This window comes from Electrophorus electricus, chromosome 14, assembly GCF_013358815.1.
Source record: "Electrophorus electricus isolate fEleEle1 chromosome 14, fEleEle1.pri, whole genome shotgun sequence".
Taxonomy (NCBI): Eukaryota; Metazoa; Chordata; class Actinopteri; order Gymnotiformes; family Gymnotidae; genus Electrophorus; species Electrophorus electricus.
This window is the reverse complement of record NC_049548.1, coordinates 9,286,817-9,308,677: the sequence shown is the minus strand read 5'-3', so window position 1 is coordinate 9,308,677 and position 21,861 is coordinate 9,286,817. Positions and strand designations below refer to the sequence as shown.

Sequence of the window (21,861 nt, the reverse complement as noted above, 5' to 3'; positions counted from 1 at the left end):
ATAATTATAAATAAAATATTGCTTGCCTATCCATCAAAGCTAAAAATTGCTGAAATAATGCACATCATTAGATCAAGATTCTGAGATTCCTAAAAATGCGACATAAATACTGAGCAAGACTGAGCAAGCTCATGAGTAATCTGAGCAATCTCATGTTGGAGATGAAGGACCAAAGGAAGAACTGCAGTCAATACAAAATTAAACATGTACAAGAGTAGGAGAGGATCATGTAATGTTTGGAATACAGAATCTTTGGAAACCGCAATGCATGCATACACACCCATTTTTGTCTCTTTTTTTCCTTTCTTCCTCTTTCTCTCTCTTTCTCACACACATGTACACACACACACACACACACACACACACACACACACACACACACACACACACACACTGAGTGATGCAATGGCCTGAAATATGGAGAGAAAGAGAGAAATCACTAGCTACTCCTTATGCTATGCTCTGGCTTTGTCAGTAATACAATCTTTATAGAGGTTTCTTTTGTTTGCATGTTGAATGAAAAAGCTTTATTTGAAACACTAAAATCAAATGCTTTTGATTAGTCAGGTAAGGTTTGGTTGTGGACATGACATTATTTGTGAATATATGCTCAAAGGTTATAAAAGAAAATTGAATTCTACTTGATTTATTTCTCCAGAGGACATTTTTTCAGTAATTTTCAAGAGTTTTTCTCTAACTCTTAAAAAAAAGTGTTTCTAGCAATTTCTTGCTTTACCATGGCCAACTGCAATTTAAAACAGATAAGATTAGCTTTAGTGTCTGTTCACACAAAACAAGACAATAAATGACCTCATGAAATGTCACATTGGCACTTATACCAGATCATGCAGTACAAAGCAAATCTACCCAGACAGAATCACTGGCATCATGAGAAAAACGCAGCAGTCCCAGCAGTAGGATCAGAAATAACGCTGCTGTTGTGAGAAGACGACAGTGTAATCAAAGGCAGAGCGAGCGACTGGATAATGAAATGCTGGAGAAAATGTGTACTGAGTACTATGCTTGCATTCTTTAAGCACACACTCCATGTCTAGCCTAGAATTCTCCAGCCATCTCCTCCTACGCCATAATTGGTGCACAGAGCACATGGGCGTGTTTTAGCTGCCTCCCGTGCCTGTCAGTCTCCAGGAAGTCACTGGATCCGGAGTTAGATCAACAGATGCCAGATGTTTTCAAAAAAGCTGGCAGCAGGAAAGAACCTGAGAGTTCTACCATTGCAGAGTCTATCTCACAGATCAGTTGAGGCCAGCAGCCCAGCCTGTTTACAAATGTGTGGTCTCCCCTGTGTGCCCCTGACTCCGAGGGAGCAGCTCTCTGTCCATCTCTTTCCCCTCATCTCAGCTGGTTTCCACTATTTGTTTCTGCTTATTTCTATCTATCTATCTATCTATCTATCTATCTATCTATCTATCTATCTATCTATCTATCTATCTATCTATCTATCTATCTATCTATCTATCTATCTATCTATCTATCTATCTATCTATCTATCTATCTATGGATGTAACTAGTCTGGTTGCTAGGGGACACCTGGAGGTTCACAGATTCTGTTGATTTATAAAAAGCATGTTTTGCATCAGCTAGAAACTGGCTCTTTACCACAAAGATGAAAAAGAGCAAAAGAGTTGCCGAGAACAATAAGGAGAGGTAGAACGCAGGCTTGGGTTTGATTTCTTCAAGTGTTGAATGCTCAGTCCATCAAACCACTGAACATCCCTCATCCCTTTAGCCTAACATTATATCAACAAAACTAAACTGACTTCACAAACAAGTGCTGTTTGTAGACTACCCTTGAGCAATGTAATCCTCTATGAAACATTATTGTTAACAGTGCCCTCAAAAGACTCCCAAAGAAATGCTTCAGTGTAAAGCACTGAGGGAACTCTTTTTTTATATTTCCTGTTTATTCAACTCTCTCCAACTCCCACAAAGCATTCAGGTGGAAGTGAGAGTATTGGGAGTTGGTAAGGTGAGTCTCACAAGCACGAGAGACAGAGAGAGAGAGAGTGTTTAGTAAATGAATTCACCACCTTTACACACAGATTTGTTGCAGCATATGATTATGACGTGAATGTGCTACATAGTGACAGCGACTCGTGATGCTGTTCTTCCCGAAAATCACATCAGTTCATTATATCATTCAAACTGATACACAGTCATGCTCATGCTGCACTCTGTATGTGCATGTGTGTGTATGTCTGTGTGTGTGTGTGTGTGTGTGCGTGCATGTGTGTGTGTGTGTGTGTGCGTGTGTGTGTGTGTGTGTGTGAAGAGTGAGGAGGAATGTGAGGAAGCTGAAAGGCATGGACAGTAATGAGAGAAAATCAATACTGATGCTTCTATGCAGCTTTTAATGAAACCTGTCTGTCCATATTGCACTTATACAGACACACAGACACAGTTATAGTGAATCTCAGCTGTAGCATCAAACAAACACACACACACACACACACACACGCGTGCACACACACACGCCCACACATATATTTTGAGGTAGCCAGCTTACCACTTTTTGTTATGAGAAAGCATCTTTACATGACAAGCTGCTCCAAAGCATGCATATTCACTGTACAGGGTGATATGGGCTGTTCTCTTGCGAAAAATCACATAACTTCATTTGGTGCAGGAAAGACCTGAGCGGCAGAAAAATGAGACAATGAAAAGTGTAAGACCTGTTCCAAAAATACGCCCCTGCTGTCAGCCCCCTCCAGGAGGCAGTTCTATGACTCATCCTGCCCCCTCACATCTCCGATATCAGTGCTGCTCCGCCATGCTACACCGCCATGCTGATGGCAATAAAAGAGAGCTCTTATCATGGGAGCTTTAATACATGCATACGAACAGACGTCCATGAATTGACTGTTTTCAGTGGAAGATCAGAGAGCTGTGATGTTCTTACCCCTATGGCAGTGCTAGCTTTAGCATTTGGCTGTGCTGAACAAACCCTTGTGCCACTGTTGCAGCGGTTTTCTGCAACACTGTGCTGAATGCTTATCAGTTCCAGATGTTCTGAAAAGGAGAATTTAAAAAGGAATAGTGGAGCAGAACCAGAACATAGACTGATAGAGAAGAAGCCTCACTCCTAAAGATGACAACACAAGCACTACTACATTCTGTGCTGAAGGCCAATCTAGAGGCATCTGTAACAGACTTTCAAATGTCAAAGTTTGTTAACAAATGTAGCAGGTTGCAGGCAATGGATTTCATTCACATTTATACAAGTAAATAAGTACAGTACAAACATGTTTTGTGTTTGTGAAACAAACAAGATTGCAACATCCTCTCCTGCTCCTCATCCTCTCTTACATTACAGGGTACATATAGAGGTGTTCTTCAGGAAGGAAATGTTCTTTCTGGCATCCAGTGACTGCTATACCTGCTAGGTATCAGTGTTGTACCTAGGTGTTCTCACCTTTGATCCAGAAATGAGTGTTAACTGATGCTGCCATCCACTGCTAAAAATGACCTTCAACTATATTCAGTTGCAAATGATATTCATACATACATTAACTGCTCTATGAGAACTCTGCAGTTAGAAAAAAATCGAAGCAAAGTTGTACTGCATTCAAGGGCACAGCTGGCATGGGGCAAGAGCCCTGAGTAGGGTGCCAAGGTGAATGGATGCAAGCAAGAAAGCAAGAATCACTGGATATGGATCAAATTTGGACATAATTTGGATAAAATTATTTCCAAAATATGAGCGAGAGAGTGGTGTGCCAGAGACATGGGAATATAGCATAATCCCAGTGGCAGGTGCAAGCGTGTGCTGAAATGGTGTGTCTAGATCATCTGACACTGATGAAGAACCACTCAGGTGACTCATCAGCATTAGGCCAGATCCCAGCAGTGATGACTGTAAGCATGACTCACTCTCTGCCTACTGATCTGACAAATATTCATCAAACATCAGCATCTGTCATATCAAAGCTCCTCGATATTAAAGCTTGCTGCCACCCACAGTTTGGCGGAGGCATTTCTTGTTGGGTAGTTGAGTATATTATGGTGTAAGGGTATGGGCCAAAACTGTCTTTAATGAGGTAAGCAGATTTGGACCTAAAACCCCTTTACATCCTCCTCTGCAGAGAGCAGTACACATGCTCTAAGTGATAATGACCTTCCCATGCTCTCACTTCTAGTGGCGCTTTAGCAAGCCTTTGGCTCAAAAGAGAGCTCTTCTGGGGAGACAGCAGGCAGAGGATGAACCCAGAAGAGTGTACTCTTGGCATCTACCCCTTGTTCCATCGCCCTTTAAGCACCTCACCCAGTCCCCTGATCTGAGAACAGCCTTTAGCTGGCTGACAGATGCTGTGTGGCATCAAACACCTCAATCCATGTACTCAATAAGATCAATGATGGCAATTAAACCGGTTTCAGAAGGAAGCATTGGGGATTTTTCATCACTCTTTCTGGCAGAACAAAGAGAGGACAGCTGCACCTCCAATCTACGTTACAAGTCCCACCTGGCCCATTGACCTACTAATCAGAAATAGCTCAGTGTTAGCAGAGTGTGGGTGAACAGGCCTTTCATTCACACATCCTGACCCCCATGGTGATAGAGAGAAAGAGCAATAAATACAGAAATATACCTGATGTCCATATTTACTTCCAAAAATATACCATAGATACATTTCAGACAGGTGTGCTCTGTCATTTTTATGCATCCTTTTTCCTTCACACTCTCTTACCCCCTACACTCACCACAATTTAATGTTCAGTCAGACTCTAGTCAGTTCTTTACCATCGACCTATCACAGGACACACAATGTAAAGGAAACTGTGATGGAAGGTGTACATCAGCCTAGTGACCCACTGTGCAACAAGAACCAGAAAATGAGTGTGCATCTAACACTCAAGCATGAGCAGCAGTTGTACAGCAAGCTACTCAGCTGCAAAGAAATCTCTTTCATGTCTTTAGTTTGGGTTCTGCCCCTCCCACTATCATCACTCTTAGCAAGAAGTTATGGATTATGTAAGTATGTACAACGCTTGCCAGATCTACAGAGTTAGCCATGTCTTTGGATGAGTCACATATCCTCAGTGCGAAATGAGCGTGTTCTTTGCATGCACTCCCCGAGCATGCATTCTGTCACTCCTATTTATACGTTCTCCACATGCCTGACCGTCCAGATCCCACAGCTTTACCCCATTCATCAGAGCTTTAAGCAGATCTTCTGTTACCACCACCATTAACACTTGTGCGCTATTCTCTGGGACTCTGGTATGCTGATGAGAGATTTGTTGATGTTTATCAATGTAGTCATTAGAGAAGCATCTGGAGATCTCGCTAGTTTTTGCTCTGCTGAATCTCACAGTATTTCCTTGTGCGTCCCACATTGTATCAGCTCCCACCTACAAGATAAGACACCATCATCATCATCATCATCATCATCATAGTCTTTTCCACTTCTGTATCATAAGGCACATACTGCCAGTAGTCAGATAAGTTAACCATTACATATGGAACAAAATATTATGTCCTGATAAAAGCAATGCTATATGTTACTAGAATGCGACAATATAGTATATTATATTAATATTCTGCTTGTTATCCAATTAGAAACGCTTCTCAGTCTCTGAACGAATCAAAACTAACCATGTATATGCCCCGTGTCATATATTTTACATATCACTGTGTAAGCTGCTATGTTGTTGTATATGCACTGATTATAAAGCATTGAAACTTAGTTCGCATTTCAGCAGTCAGCTTCCTACTGAAGCCATTGTTCCAAACACAGCTACACCAGCAAGGCTGTTTCAAACCGATACCTTTAGTACACAGTACCCCTGTATGAGCAGATGCGCAGTGTGATGTGAAATGCTTGCGCTCAAAGCAGTTACAGTGTGCTGAGTGCATTTGTAGGGACTACAGACAGGAAACCCTCATGGAAGGAAAGGGAAAAGTGAGAGAAAGCAGGAGAGGAAAGCCTGATTCACCACACACTAGCTTTTCTCCTGTCCTCCATTGTCTGATACTATTCTCTATTCTTCATCCATGTTTAACAGAACACCTCTTTTACACAAAGAAAGGCACTCGATGATGTTGAAATGTTAATGATGGCACCAATAAACAACTGAAAACGAAAATGGCCTTTACATGTTTTATGAGAACTGGTGGCTGACTGCTTTACACAGAAACTGAGAGACAAAGCAGAGTTTGGGAAACATGCCAGCCAGAGCAAACTAGAACAGAGCAGTAGAGTAAAGACGAAGGGGAAGGAGAGGGGAGAAAACGAGGAGAAATGAGGAGGGGAGCTGCGCGTGGAGAGCACAGAGGCGGAGTTAAAAGTGGGGGGGGAACACAGAGAACTGTCGTGATGTTTTCCACTCTCTTTGTCACTCCTTCTCTCCCAGTGAAATGTTGATATGATGAGGATCATGAGGCAGAACTAATGATCAGAAATAGGTCAGAAGTAAAGGAAAGAAGTGGGACAAGCAGAGAGGAGACACGCAGAATGGTTTTAATGTGGCTCATTACATGTTAGGGATGTGTATAGAGCACTCTTTACATTATGAATGTAAGTAACCATGTGCTCTTGGGTCTGTGATTGCCTAAAACAGTGAGCCAGGAAAGCCTTCCTACAGTGTGGCACAAATGTACACAACAGAACAGGTTAATCTGCCATAGCTATCTCAATCCACTAAATTGAAATTGAAGCAGGAAGGGATACAAACATCTTTGTCACTCTTTGTCACTATCATTCTGTCACTCTCGCTCTTTCTTACTTGAGTCCTTTCTTAGTCAGAGTTCGGCAAGCACCCCTACTGGTTGTAAGATTACTTAAACCTCAGCAGCTGCTGTGTCATGTTATGTTAAAGACTTTGATCCTGGGTTTGCAGGGCCAGACTCTGAACTAAACAGCACCAATGCATGAAGCCATGGTGGAGGATCTTCCAGTTCCACAGAGCTCTCCGTGTGATTGCAGAAAGCAGGGTGAGGACAGAGGAGCGTGCGTGAACGCTCATGTCACTGGAAGATCAAAGAAGCTCCATCAGACACTATAGAGACCATGGTTTAGGGGGATGGTTGAAAAGACTACATCTGTGATGACAGCACGGTAGTGTTAGTGCTGACAGGAATGTATCTGGTGAAGAAAATTCTGGCTGATTAAGTTGGTGAGTATGTGATCAAGGATACTTTGATCTCATCAACTGAGACGTACTAATGTTTTATGTGATCAGATCTAAGACATGTATGATAAGTAATAATCCAAGAGGACATTGGGATACCCTGTACTTTACATTGGTACCCTGTTATTTGTACATTATACTACATGAACTGCAACACTTAGTGGAAAAGGCAATGTTCACTCCTCTCTGACCTCTTAATCACAAGCTTATTATCTGAAAGCAATTTGCAGTTCATGTAATTTTCATTTGGTCCCTGTGTATTCAGGATGGCCCTTGCCTCCAATACTGCATTAATGGAACATGCTTTTATCCAGCTTCCCTGCAGTCGCTGGCCCTCATTACCACACCCAACACTGTAGGAAGAGACACTCTGCTCTCCAAGGAGGTCAGTCCACTCATCTGCATCTTGTCTCTAAATGTTTTGTGCATCCAGGGGAGCTATACGCCTCTCTCTCGCTTTCTCTCTCTACCAGCTGTGTACACAGTCCCTAGGCATGGAGATGCACACAAAGGGATTCTAATCTATTCTTATTGTTGTCTTAATCACCTTTATGTAGTGCTCATTCAAAGAAAAAAATGTGCAGTATGTATAATGTTGCTCTCATTCTACTGTATAGAAGTTAATTATATGAACAGTGCTAAAATTCAGTCCTCACACTCTTCAAAAGGGATAGGAAAAATCCATCCAAGGCCATTATTACTGGCACTTCCTCCCTCACCCTCTTGCCCTCTCTCCCTCCCTTTCTCTCCCTCTCTCCCTCTCTCCCTCTCTCCTTCTCCCTCTCTCCCTCTCTCTTTCTCTCTCTGGCTTTAGCTCTAATTATACTGAAGTAGGCTGCTGTTCTAGTTCAGAGCACCCAAGTGGGTGGCCTGATTCACCATCAATGGCAGGACAGAGTCAGAATGTGTGTGCATATGTATGTAGACATATTTATCCACATACACACGTGCACGCGCACACACACACACACACACACACACACACACACACACGCACACACACGCACGCACACGCACACACACATGCAGCAGCTTGTTTACAAAGCCACAAGTATAATTCCAGCACGAATGGTTGCTTGGCAACCCTTCATAAGGGCTTAGTTTCCCAAAAGATCATCTTATCAGACTTATCTGATACAAAGAGCAAAGTGTTATTCTAATCACCATGTTACAGCTGTCTGTACTTGAGAGAAACCAGGCCCTGTTCAGAAAGAGAGCTACTAAGCTCTTCCTGTATCAGTGCACACTTTACAGCCATTTCACACCCACTCTATGTTCCCCACCTACACAGTCAAAGGCAAAAAATATTATTTTATGAGTCTGTATATTTACAAAAGCAGGAGAAATGTGGCAGTTCTTGAGTCAGGACAGAGATTAGAGGAAAAATTAATCATCACTACAGAGAAAAAAGCAGAGATAGGAAAGGAGTGAGAGAGAGAAAGAAAATTGCCAACATGTTGACTTGCATAACCATGAGCAGCTTTCAGTGAAGCTGAGGCCGAGGTTGCTAGGCAACCGCATCCGCGCAGCAGCTGCATTGCGACATAGAGTTGGGAATACAGTCTGAAGCTGACCATAACCCTGCCCCCCCACCCCCTGCATCCCTTAGCCCTCGTGTTATTTAATTGGAAAGGTGTGTCTCTGCACCAAACAAAACCAATAAGAAGCATATATTCAAAATTGCTTGTATAGTCTGAGGTTCCTTTGAGGACGAGCACACCTCCATGAGATACACAAAAACAGCACACTGTCTAGAGCTGGTGCACTAGTCAACCTAGATTGTGAAATGCTGACTCACTCCTTGTTTGGAGAAGTCATGAGGATGCGGGAGAGCAGTAGATGCAGAGCAAAGGGAGGCTGTCTTAAACCACACACCAGCTGTTCTCAGGGATGATGCCGTTCTAAAATCCACAGGAAACAGGGGTGCAGTGTTTTAGCGCATAAACACAGTTTGGCAAAATTACACATACCCTTAGCATCAAAGCAAAAACCCTGTTCCTCTTAGGCAAGCTTTCTGTGATCTGTGCAGTCAGCACTGAGTTCTGCCTCCTCCATTTTATTAGGCTGCACTAACACCTGCTGGTCATAAAGAGTAACAACGAGCCACCAAGAGCCATGCCATAAAATGATGTCATTTTTTAATCTTTTGTATACACGCATACAAAAGATCCAGAAAAATCTTTAAACTTTGAAATAAAAAACAGTTGTTTTGTTTTCTTAGGGCAGGAATGCTTTTAGGAAAGGCGCATTGTATTTTATTGTCATTGGTATTTATCAGTGTGTGCATTCTGTCCTGTGTCTAATGGACTGGCTCCACCATGTTGCTGCTGATCATGCACTGTATTGGTGAATTTAATGTTTCACATAGTTATCCCTTTGATCACCAAATATTGTGTGCTGTTATTTAAATAAGATTTATTCGTTATTTTTAATTTGTGTGAAGACCCAATTACGTTTAGAGGGTAATGCAGAAATTCAGAATTCTTTCACAAACTGTTTCTCATACCTGTATATTTGCAATATTTAGTTTACACATATTTATGCAGATGACATGCAATATCAAAGACAATTGTTGCCATGATATGTTCTGGTAGGAATAACTTGTGTAGCACGTCTTTCTGCTACACTTTTTCATAAAAAAAACCCCCAATTTATGGGGTTTTTTTCCCCACATTTTGTATATAGTGCAGAAAAGGAAACAGAATAAACTCATTACATTCTTTATCAGTCTTTATTCAATATGTGATGTGCTTTCTGTAAAGCCCCAGGACAAATGTGACCGAGTCTGTTCCGGTTGACAGGTAGAACATTTTGGCCAGAAGGTCACCGCACCTGTTGAATAAAGTGATCGTGTTCACCTTGGAGAGCTCACTGATACCCAGGACATCTTGAGGTAGTTATAAATCTGCATTCACTCTCAGTAACATGGTTTCATTTGGAGTCCTGCTGTTTCTTTCTCTCTTTTGTGTTGGATCATCACATGCTTGTAAGTACACTGGGGTCTTCATATGATGTTTTAAAAATGGTTCATATTTAAAGTAGCCTGTTACCTGTTATTGCTCAAGGTTAGTCAATTTTCCAGCACCTATGACCATACTGTTTTCTTTGTGTCTTCATAGTTGTGAATAATGTTTTCTTCTTGATTGTTTATGACACATTTTTATGTCATTTTGTTAGAAAATATAGAATATGTTTGTTTTTATCTGAGAAAGGGTTTAGCCATGAGGTAATGAATGTAATTCTTTACAGCATTAAAATATTTTTATCTGAACGTCACATGGCTTCACTACAGTGTTTGCTGTTTCTTTGTCATAGGCTTCTGTGCCTCATTAAGCTGGGCCACTTGTAATGAATCTTCATGTGAATGTCATGTCATTGTGGGTAAAGGGCAGAGACAAGCTCTAAACTGCACTACATGTAAGTGTAAATATGTTTTGCTGTGGGAGTATTTACTGTACATATTCGAATACACCCAGTCCACCTGAATATTGTAGCCTTTTCTAGCCAATCTAATGGGCTGACTAAGGATAGCTTGAGCTGAGCTTCCTCTGTCCCATTCTTCCTCTGTCCTATCCTTGTTCTATCCTTCCTCTGTCCTATCCTTGTTCTATCCTTCCTCTGTCCTATCCTTGCTATGTGTCAGCAATTCCAAAGTGCCTCCTGATGAGGGCTGAGATGCACCGCCTTCGGCACCACCCGTCCTCGTTGAGCCAGCCCACCCAGATGCCAGTGGCCCACGACGGTGCCCCGTACGACCCGCAGTGTGGTTCTGACGGGCTCTTCAGGGCCAGGCAGTGTGACGAGGCAGATGTGTGCTGGTGTGTGGACGGCTTAGGAGTACGGCGCTCTCACATGGGGGCCCGGAGCCTTGAGGGTGAGGAGCTAGTGGAGGCGAGGCAAGTGACATGGATTCCCCAATGTTAAGATGAGTCTGCACATCTTCCTGTATGCTTACCCATGTGGTTCTCCACAGCTGGGTACAGGTTGAGGTGAAGCACAGAGGCCAGCAGCTCCCTGGTATCTTTGCAGCTGCAGAGGTGAGTTGTAGAACCTTTTCCCCTCTGGACACACAACCTCATTTCAATGTAAATCAACAAGTTGGGTTGATATTTTAAAGTATGATTAAAATTGACCCAGAGGGTTGTGACATTGTGATACAATGTTTTATCAACTTTAAATGTGGCTTTTCTTCCTGTAGAGTTAATAAAGGAAAAAGCGTGCAGACATTCTAGCAATTGAGATCAGGTTACTTATTTACAGAGCAATTGCTAGTGCAATTCAAGAACAGTACAAAGTGGACAAGAAACTGGTTAGCAAGATCAAGGTCAAGGTGAGGCTGACTAAAAACAAAAACAAAGAAAAATAATAAATCATTCATATAAAATACTAGGTAACGTTGTTTTTCTGTAGTATGATGTCGATGCCTGTCTCATCACTCTGGATGTGAAAAGGAACGTCGGCAACCAGACACACGAGCTGTCTCAACTGGCCAACTACATGGAGAAGGATGTGGGAATGCATACATTTAGAAATTTAAGGGGCGACATCTTAATCTATAGGCTGTTGTTATATTTTGACCAGATTTCCTATTTCTCCATAAGGTTAACATGCAGTTGCTCTTCGATGACCTAGTGAAGATCGAACAGACAATAGCAGGTGAGAAATTGGAAATGGAGAGCATCCAGGCGTATTATGTGGGTGAAGAGGCAGCCTCTACTACCACACAGAGGCTCAGTGGTACCATGCTGACTCTCAGTGTGGCCCTGATCCTTGCTGTTCTTCTAGGACTTCTCATTCAGGTCGGTCACCACTTACGTCGCATTTCAGTTATGAGCTACTTTTCTGTAGGATGGAATGTTATTCTGTTTCAATAAGTGGTAGGAAAATGTAACTTAATGTAACTTGTTCCAATCCATATAATGTCTCATGTTTCCTTTAAGGTCTCAGTTTAGGGGGTGGTCTTTATAAATTCTGAAATTAGTGCTTTCAGTTACAATAATGAGACATTTTTCTTCTTTAGCTCCTGATAAGAAGACAAAAGCAGGGTAAATATGAAAAGGCCCAGGTGAGTTGGCTGAGTGTTCAAGCCAGTGAGCTCTCTCTTTAAGTCATTTAGAGTTCATCATATGCAAAAACACTAAACTAGATTTTTTGAGAACTGTTTTATGAAGTGCTAAAAACTGAGATGTCAGACACTTGAAAAAGTGTGTCTTGTTAAATTAATTAATGTTATGTTAAAAAAAATTGATTCAAAATATACATTTTAAAAGTTGTTTTTTTTTTATATTGTTTTCCCAGACAAGTGAAATGGAGGAAATTTAAGATAATCTTCATGTTTATACATATTACATTTTGATTCTGTACTCTATATTGAGACCATAAAAATGCAAAATTAATCTTTTTAACTGAATATTTGTATAGTTTATTATGTATTAATGCCCTATGTAACTAAGTGACGTGTTTCGCCATTATAATCAAATGGTATTGCATTTAAAATGAAAGTACATTTAAAAAGACTGCTGTTGTACTCGTTGAAATAACCTCACTGCAATAAACATCTCTCATAATAAACATTGCTGTGTTCCAAAATGCGCTGATACATACAAATACTTTTTGTTTTCGGCCAATGTTTCCTTGCTCTTTAGCCTACAGAATGCTCTGTTAGTAGTTATATCTACAGCAGACCGGCGTGCATATTTATGTACCTTGTGGAAAGACACCGTACCGGCCCGTTAGGACGGTCGTTGTGACGTTATTTCCTCTGCTTTGCCTTTGACCTCGTCCACATTGTTGGTGGCGGGAGATTCCAGCATGGCGGTGCAACCAAAGCAGAGTCTGTCTATGGACAGTGCATCAGAAACTGGATTTCTAAATTTTTACTTCTCTATGTCTGAAAAACCAGACACTACAGTGAGAATATTTGATCGAAGTGATTATTATACTGTGCATGGAAAAGATGCTATTTTTGCTGCAAAGGAAGTCTTCAAGACGAATGGAGTTATCAAAAATCTTGGTTCAGGTAAGATAAGCTAGCTAACTAAGTAGATAGCAATCAAGTTCGCACTTGTTACTTATGCTCGCTGGCTTGTTGCAATGTAATTCGGATAGTCTTAGTGTTTAAACGCGCAATGCAGTTTATAAAATGTTTTACCGTGTTTGCTTCTTGCTGAATCCACTTCCTATCTATCCAAATGTTAGTTAGCATAGCTACCCTGCTAATTGGAAACGGCCTTGTTTTGCGCACAATTTTAGTTAGCTAGGTTAACTAGGTAGTGTTAGCTGTCCTAGCTACGTTAAATGTACACGCTGTGCTTTGCTTGTCATTGTTTTTAAAACATTGCACAGTAATTGTTCATTATAATTCCATTATGTATGTATTTAATTTTTCTTTTTTTATCACAAATGTATATCTGCGGAGTAGACTGTTCAAAGTAAATGATAATAAATGTATGTACTAAATCTTTAAAGCTAGTTAACTATGTAAACAAACTCATATTTTGGTTTTGGCTGTCTTCGGATGCAGGTAGCAGGAGGCTGGAGAGTGTGGTCCTCAGTAAGATGAACTTTGAGTCATTCGTGAGAGACTTGCTCCTGGTCAGGCAGTATCGTGTGGAAGTGTACAAGAACAAGGCAGGGAGCAAGAGCAGCAAGGATCACGACTGGCAAATAGCCTACAAGGTGCTCGAACAGACAGAGATAGTTGCCCAACCACTGTTTGTCTCACATTTCTTTAATTTTAGCATTACCATAATCAATCTTATACAAGTGGATTGGGTACTTTATTTTAAGGTTATTTTATTGTCTATCACATTATTTACAAATAGCATGTTGCTGGCCGTCTTATATTCTTGTATATCATATTCATTTGCCTTTGTTTTTGTTCATTTACTCTAGGCCTCTCCAGGGAACCTGACCCAGTTTGAAGAGGTCCTGTTCAGTAGTGCAGGAGGCCCAGGAGAAGGTGCTGCTGGAGTGGTGGGGATACGTTTGGGCACAGCAGGTGACGGTCAGCGTGTTGTGGGTGTTGGATATGTTGACAATGCGCTGAGGAAACTGGGTGTCTGCGAGTTTCCTGATAATGACCAGTTCTCCAACCTAGAAGCTTTCCTGGTACAGGTTGGCCCAAAAGAGTGCGTGCTCGCTGGCGGAGATGCAGCTGGGGACGCTGGTAAACTTAGACAGGTGATTATGGGACCTCATACCTATTTGGCAGAAGTTGCAGTGTCTGATGTTTAAGACATGTCACTGTTATGGTTTATGTCTTTGATGTGCTGTTTTTTGCTGTGTTTAAGGTGGTAGAGCGTGGAGGCATTCTCCTTTCAGACAGGAAGAAGGCAGAGTTTACGACCAAGGACATTGTTCAGGATCTCAACCGTCTGCTGAAGGCTTGCAAGGGAGAGTCCGTTTCTAGTGCTGCACTACCAGAGATGGAGAAACAGGTTAGATGGTCAATGTTCAATGTATACAAGTTACAATGCCCTCACTCAAATTTAACTGTTACAAATCCTGAATTGCCAAAATACTGAACATATTTGTTTTCCAAATTAAAGGCGAGCAGGATATCTTACTGAGCCAGATTATTCCAGACCCCTAGACCACCCCTAGAATACAATATATGCTGTACCATAAAGAAAGACGCAGAACAGCAATGATGACTTTTGATAATTGCCTTTTTCAGATTGCCATGTCCTGTTTGGCAGCCGTTATCAAATACCTGGAGCTTCTTTCTGATGAGTCCAACTTTGGTTCCTTCAAAATGATGATGTTCGACCTCAGCCAGTACATGCGTTTGGACAATGCTGCTGTACAGGCTCTTAACCTCTTCCAGGTTTGGGGTCATAAGACTTGTAAATATGTCTTTGTGATTAAGTGATAATGTTGCTTTTCAAGGAATGGTGTTTTTATGTTTAAATAGGGCTAGTTGTCTATCGATGACTCTCTTGCTAGCTTGCTTTTCCCGTGTTGCCTTAGTGTGCTGTTGAGCCTTTGATTTTTGATGCCACAATACTTTTCATATTGTCCTTGGAAGTCAAGTTAACCTGAACTTATTTGTGCCATATGAAGAACCAGCATGTCATAATGTTTTATATACAGATGCATCTTTCTGACACATGAAGCAATTTTCTGCTAAAATAGTTTAATGCGATTATTTTTTCTAGGCATCTTCTGATGATTCTACAGGTACCCACTCCCTGGCAGGACTTTTGAACAAGTGCAGAACACCTCAAGGCCAACGTCTGGTCAACCAGTGGATCAAACAGCCTCTCATGGACAAAAACAAAATTGAAGAAAGGTGGGGTCATCCAGTCATTCAATATGTACAAGGCATGATTCATCCTATTCATCCTTTATATTGCAGATGTTTCTGATTTGCTTACACTAGAGTTGGGGTTTGGATGAAATTAGTCAAAAGCAAAGCACTTTGTTCCAAATCTTACTTGCATGTTGTTCCCCATGGATGTCATCAGTAAATACAACAGACAGAACAAACTATTAATATTGAGGAAAACTACAGTTTTTGTATTGACTTCACTTCATCGGTACCTATAGGATCATCAGAAGAACCCCGTCTGAAATTACTTGATGCACTGTTATAAATGGAATACATCATTTCAAACTGATTACTGACACCGTAATAGACAGTGGACAAAATGCCTTTAGTACGCATGGACAAATTATTACATGTTTAAACGTGGTGTGAATTTGAAGGACGTTATGCAATTAGAGCACTAATACAACTGTGGTATTTCAGAGATTTGGCGTACTTTGACTTGCCAAAATATAACCAGGTCTTCCTCCCCCTGATGAGTAGGACTCTTAGAATATTCTTCCCTCGGGCCCTACAATAAGCCTTCTACTTGTTATGTCCTCAGCATTTCGCCAGCATTTTTAGTATAAGACATTTTATTACTGTATTTTGCTGGTACCGCAACCTTGTTTGAGTGTTTGCCATCGATTATTTGCTCTTCTCTGTGAGGTAATTGGCATTGGTAGTTTATCCTTTTCTTCTTCTGTTACTGTGTTGCAATGTTTTGTTTGATTTGCATATGTATTACGCAAGGTGTTCGGTCATTAGGTATGTTTTGCTTCCTTAGACAGGTCATAGTGTAATTGCCTTTAGGTTTATTGCCTTTCTTCATGGGTGCTGGTGGTTGATCGTGCTGGTGGTGCTGCTGTGCCTGCATCTCATAGGTCCACTCACTAAGTGTGAGGGACTTCCATATTAGTAGTACGACAGGATGGACAAGCACCAAATGTGGCATCGTGTGGCTTTCAGCATGACTGACTGAACCCAAGTTAAAGTATAACTGTGATTTTTGAGAAAGAGGAAAACAGACCATTGAGCTCAGTACCAGATGTTTCAGCCACTGCACTGCATTATTTGTGTAATTTCTGCCAACTAGTGTTTATAAGCAGCTTTGAAGCCCTGAACAGTGACAGACGAATTTAAACTACACATGTAATACTCTCACAGGATGCGATCACATCTGTCATAAAATGTTTAGCTAGTCAATTTACCTGTCCTAGCAGCCCTTAGATGACGTAGAACAGCTGAGTGTGTTGGCAGGGGAGCAGTACAGATTACTGCTTAATTATGTAAGGAGCTCCTCAATGTCTCCCAATGCTCAACACAGTGAGGGGCTTGCGAGTAATCCCTGGCCTGCGTCCCTGTTGGTCATGTTTTTGTGGCATTGCTGGGACAAAGTTTTAATGTCTCCTACCACATTTCTCCAAGTGCTTCACATATGAATGAGCAAAATCAGTATCAGTGGGATTCATTTAGTCTAGGAGAAATTGTAAAATATGGGTCATGGTGAAAATATAATATTGCCTGTACATATTGCCTATTGCCCTCGGGATATAGCATTGATTTTATCTGGCACTTTGTGCTCATATCACAGGCTGGATCTTGTGGAGAGTTTCGTAGAGGACTCGGAGCTGAGGCAGAGCTGTCAGGAGGACCTGTTACGGCGCTTCCCTGATCTTAACCGCTTGGCTAAGAAACTACAGCGGCACAGTGCCACCCTGCAGGACTGTTACCGCGTCTACCAGGCTGTGGGTCAGCTGCCAGGACTGCTTCTGGCCCTGCAAAGACACACTGGTAAGACACTGAACTTTTTTTGTTTAGTGTGGCATTCTCTACACCTAGAAGGTTTATTAGTAATATCTTTTAGTGGTTATATTCTTCTTTCTTTGTTCTAGAGGAAATTGCTGATTGGGGAAAGTTTTACTAATCATGTACACAAGAAAAGCAATGAACTATAAAATAAACATTGTATTCAACGTGTTCGTAAATCATAAAACCTTTGAAACTACTTCTGACAATTATAGCCAGTAATCTATTTTGGATAAGACACTGTAAACTTCGCATATTGGAAGAGAATAGGTTCGCTTGTTATTGAATAACAAAATTGTCCTGACTGCATGTGGTTGGTCGGGAAATGTCAATGAACAGAACCTTGAGGCCTTGCTGTATTTCTAGTAGTGTTTGGATTAAGGCAATGTCTTAAATGTTGATTGGGGCAGGGCTTTTTTTTTTTTTTTCTCTCCCCCCCCCTTTTCGTCTAGCTGGCAATGAGTGGTAAATTGCTGTGACCCATTCTAGAAGAAAATGTAAAAGTATGAACTACGTATGCTAAAAGGACCCTTGGGGCATTTGGCAAAAATCTTTTCCATTCACTGGCAGGAAATCATCAAGTCCTGCTGAATGCAGTCTACATTTCGCCCCTCAGTGACCTAATCTCAGACTTCTCCAAGTTTCAGGAGATGATTGAAACGACACTGGACATGAACCAGGTCAGTGATGGCGTACATCCCTGCTGTCCTATATATTGCATTCTTCTTAGTTATTCTCTTAGTTGTGATCTTGTTCCCCATGTAGGTTGAGCACCATGAATTCCTGGTGAAACCATCCTTTGACCCTGCACTGAGTGAACTGAGGGAGAACATGGACTCACTGGAGAAAAACATGCAGGGCTCCTTAAACAGTGCGGCTCGCGAGCTCGGTACCGACACCCCTGTGACCCTTAAGATCACCTTTTTTTTGTGTAGAGATGCTGTTTATACTCATGGATTGGCACTTTCGGGCCTCTTGCTGTAGGTCTGGATGCAGGTAAGACAGTGAAGCTGGAATCCAATGCGCAGATGGGTTACTACTTCCGGGTCACTTGCAAAGAGGAGAAGAGCCTGCGCAACAATAAAAAGTTCACAACTCTAGACGTGCAGAAGAACGGAGTACGCTTCACCAACAGGTGAGCAGCAGACACCCCTGGCCAACAGCCCGTTTTATGCTACTGGCCTGCTGTGTGCTTTTAGCCCATGATGATGGCATGGTGTTGACTGCGTTGCAGTAAGCTCAGCTCTTTGAATGAGGAGTACATCAAAAGCAGGGAGGAGTATGAGGAAGCACAGAACGCCATCGTTAAAGAGATCCTCAGCATCGCCGCCGGTGAGGTGCACGAGGGGTCTAAGGCCTTCAGGTTAGACTTGTGTTAGCTGAATTAGCAGTGGTCTAACAGTGCTGTACTATTGTTTCTGTGCTCCAGGCTACGTGGACCCTGTGCAGACGCTCAACGATGTGGTCGCACAGCTGGACGCAGTGGTCAGCTTTGCGGTGGTGTCCCACGCAGCTCCCGTGCCCTATGTGAGGCCTAGGGTGCTGGAGAAAGGCTCTGGCACGTTGATTCTGAAGGGAGCACGTCATCCCTGTGTAGAGGCCCAGGACGACGTGGCATTCATCCCCAATGACGTGACTTTCACTAGAGGAGAGAAGATGTTCCACATTATTACAGGTATGCTGCTGTTCATTGGAAAACTCAGCTTCTTGCTTATAGCTAATAACTAGCATATTGTGACAGTTGTTGGATTAGGCACATCGTAGATGTAGATTTCTAGTGGTTCAACGTTTACTTTAAAGTATGTAAATGTATTCAAATTTGAAAAGTTTATAAAGTTGTCTCGAAGGCGGAATATTTTAACCCGCCCTCAAATGTTGCTGTTTTGTTCATTCCTCTAGGTCCAAATATGGGTGGGAAATCAACATACATCCGTCAGGTGGGGGTGATCGTGCTGATGGCACAGGTCGGTTGCTTTGTACCCTGTGATGAGGCGGAGGTTAGTGTAGTGGACTGTATTCTGGCCCGTGTGGGTGCTGGAGACAGTCAGATCAAAGGGGTGTCGACATTTATGGCAGAGATGCTGGAGACAGCCACCATCTTGCGGTCAGTGCTTCATTTGGTGTCCATTCTCCTATGATTCCTTAGTCTTATTATTACCCACCCATATTTGTCTTTTCATTGCGTAATATAGAACAGTGGTCCTGTAACTATTATACACAGTGTGATGGAGAATGGCTGAAACTGAGTGTAATCATACTCTTATACATTGCAATCAGTGTGCAATTTTTAGACGTGTGCTAGGCTGCCGTTTTCATCATTTTCCTCACTGTTTTGTTGATCAGCTCTGCCACTGAGGACTCTCTGATCATAATTGATGAATTAGGCCGGGGAACATCCACTTATGATGGCTTTGGCTTGGCTTGGGCAATCTCTGAGTACATTGCCACGCACCTCAAATCTTTCTGCCTTTTTGCCACTCACTTCCATGAGCTGACTGCCCTAGCACAGCAAGTGCCAACGGTCTGCAACCTACATGTTACTGCACTTACTACAGACAGCACTCTCACCATGCTCTACAGGGTGAAGAAAGGTGAGCTGGGCCTTTCCCTAAGCTAATGGCTTCAGCAGACATCTGCGTCTCTGCTGTCTCCATGTATCCTCTGATCCTGCTCCTTCATTTGTTCAGGTGTGTGTGACCAGAGCTTTGGGATCCATGTGGCTGAGCTGGCTAACTTTCCCAAACATGTAATCGCTAGTGCACGAGAAAAGGCTCTGGAGCTTGAAGAGTTCCAATACGTCTCCAGTGCTGGTGAAGAAGGGACTGAGACTGGGCCTGAAACCAAGAAGCGCTGCATGGAGAAACAGGTGGCTGCTTCCAGCATGCATCTTTTCGTATACCCTTGGATTTGGCAACATGTTTTGTGAGAATTAAAATCGCATTTTTTATCACGTCTGTTTGCCAATAGGAGGGGGAAAAGATCATCGAGGCATTCCTTGCTAAGGTGAAAGTGCTGCCAGTTGAGGACATGTCTTTGGAGGACATCAAAGCACAGCTGGGCAAAATGAAGGTGGAGGTGTTGGCCCAAAACAATGGTTATGTTAACAAAATACTGTCCTGCACTGCAAATGTGAAAATGGATTAAGCATGAGAAGACTGATGTTTGATGCTTGTGATTCCTCTCCAGCTTTTTCAGCTGTACAACACTATCCATTATGATAAACACCTATAACATAAGAGTATTTTTGTATTTTAAAACATTTTTCTGGCTTGTTTTCTTCTCCCTTATGTTCAGTCACCCAATTTCATTGTTTCTGTAGAGTTCTGTTTTTCATAGTAAACGTGTTCTGCCTGTTGTGTGGTTTTTTTTGTTTTTGTTTGTCTCCATGTGACTGTCGTCCTGCATAAGTGTTTACTGGTTTTTTTTTTGTTTTGTTTTTTAATGTTCTGATGTGATGTTGCTTCTGATTGTTTAGGTAGGTAGAGGAGTCAACATTCACTGCAACATTGCTCCCTTTATATTATTGTAGAAAAACAATTCAAAGAAATTGTGCCATCTAGTGGTAGAATCAGATCAGTCAACATTTAACATTTTTGAACAAAAAAAAGCATACTTAATATTTTTTTGTTTTTCTTTATTTTTAAATTATACACTACAAATATGCTACTCAAGAGCATAGATTATAAAATTGTATTTAGAAACGTACCCTGCTCCAGGGATGGATAGTGTAGCTCAATATTCATCACTTGTGATATTTCCATCTAACTGGGACCTGATCAAGCAAAAATTCTGCGACCATTTTTATATTTTATGCCGCTAACACAGGTGCTTTTGCTCTTAGGGTTTTGGGTGAATATGTTCAAATATTTAGAGTTGGCACCATCTGATAACTTGTTTATTGCAGTTGTACTAGACTGTCTTGAACCTGAAAGATACAATTTTATGCCCTGTGGAAACCGATGGAAGGTAATTCTACAGCCCATGTTTCACACACAAAAATGGAGTTCTGGAAATTTTCTTTAAAAGATGCACTGCTAAAAAACGCAACGTTCAGGTTTTAATCTTTTGTGAAATTATTGCTAGCCACTTCTATATATATGAGTGCATGCTGCGCTTACTATTTGGTTCTTAGTGAGTTTGGTGTTAACTAACCTATTGCAAATGGCAAATTTAGCTTTTGTTGGATAGGTTTTAATTTGATTCCACAGACACCTTAAGTAATGTTCAGTGGTTATAGCTTTTTGTCCAAAATGTTATTTTTCACGTTCATTCTGTGGTTCCACAGAGCAGGATACATTAATACCTAGAGAAACTGATCTATTCTGAGTGGGGACAAATTAATTTTCCAATCCTCTTGTGTATAACATTGCGCCTTAATGTAACTATCACTTAGAACACGGTGGATAATTGGCATGTTTTATGTACTTTAGTGGAATTGTTATCTAGCGGGGAAGATAAATACAGGCCTACAACAAAGTACATTTATTCAAAACTTTTATCTGTTTCAGTTTACATGTTGGTTCTGTAAACTAATCTTTCTGGATAGAATCACGTAGTTAGCTGCAATGGAAGTCTGAGTAAGTAGCCAGTCGGGT

At 41.6% G+C, this 21,861-nt stretch overlaps 2 protein-coding genes across 3 annotated transcripts; both read left to right on the top strand.

Annotated features, from left to right (window-relative positions):
• The first annotated feature begins 9,950 nt into the window (after positions 1 to 9,950).
• Positions 9,951 to 12,710, top strand: LOC113572823 (epithelial cell adhesion molecule). Of its 2 annotated transcripts, none has more exons than XM_035533779.1 (8): positions 9,951 to 10,042; positions 10,465 to 10,566; positions 10,793 to 11,045; positions 11,123 to 11,186; positions 11,560 to 11,658; positions 11,751 to 11,948; positions 12,170 to 12,214; positions 12,448 to 12,710. In XM_035533779.1, exons 3-8 carry the CDS (start codon positions 10,813 to 10,815, stop codon positions 12,469 to 12,471), a joined length of 663 nt encoding a protein of 220 aa, XP_035389672.1. In that variant the 5' UTR covers positions 9,951 to 10,042; positions 10,465 to 10,566; positions 10,793 to 10,812; the 3' UTR covers positions 12,472 to 12,710. The 2 variants fall into 2 exon arrangements, with proteins under 2 accessions (XP_035389672.1, XP_035389671.1); XM_035533778.1 differs by having other exon boundaries at positions 10,036 to 10,135.
• Positions 12,711 to 12,857: 147 nt separating this feature from the next.
• msh2 (mutS homolog 2 (E. coli)) lies at positions 12,858 to 21,592 on the top strand. Its single transcript, XM_027002695.2, has 16 exons — positions 12,858 to 13,168; positions 13,673 to 13,827; positions 14,044 to 14,331; positions 14,442 to 14,588; positions 14,828 to 14,977; positions 15,309 to 15,442; positions 17,052 to 17,251; positions 17,837 to 17,946; positions 18,032 to 18,155; positions 18,251 to 18,401; positions 18,501 to 18,598; positions 18,696 to 18,941; positions 19,166 to 19,370; positions 19,610 to 19,857; positions 19,954 to 20,132; positions 20,234 to 21,592. Exons 1-16 carry the CDS (start codon positions 12,961 to 12,963, stop codon positions 20,408 to 20,410), a joined length of 2,820 nt encoding a protein of 939 aa, XP_026858496.2. The 5' UTR covers positions 12,858 to 12,960; the 3' UTR covers positions 20,411 to 21,592.
• Positions 21,593 to 21,861: the final 269 nt, after the last annotated feature.

What these genes read in the sequence shown, in the direction of transcription:
- msh2 (XM_027002695.2), top strand. Translation starts at nt 12,961, where the DNA reads ATGGCGGTGCAACCAAAGCAGAGTCTGTCTATGGACAGTGCATCAGAA. An exon ending in ACTGGCAAATAGCCTACAAG is followed by an intron (nt 13,828 to 14,043) that starts GTGCTCGAACAG and finishes CATTTACTCTAG; the next exon opens with GCCTCTCCAGGGAACCTGAC. An exon ending in CAGTGCGGCTCGCGAGCTCG is followed by an intron (nt 18,156 to 18,250) that starts GTACCGACACCC and finishes CTCTTGCTGTAG; the next exon opens with GTCTGGATGCAGGTAAGACA.
- LOC113572823 (XM_035533778.1), top strand. Translation starts at nt 10,075, where the DNA reads ATGGTTTCATTTGGAGTCCTGCTGTTTCTTTCTCTCTTTTGTGTTGGA. An exon ending in TGTTGGATCATCACATGCTT is followed by an intron (nt 10,136 to 10,464) that starts GTAAGTACACTG and finishes TCTTTGTCATAG; the next exon opens with GCTTCTGTGCCTCATTAAGC. An exon ending in GTAAATATGAAAAGGCCCAG is followed by an intron (nt 12,215 to 12,447) that starts GTGAGTTGGCTG and finishes TTGTTTTCCCAG; the next exon opens with ACAAGTGAAATGGAGGAAAT.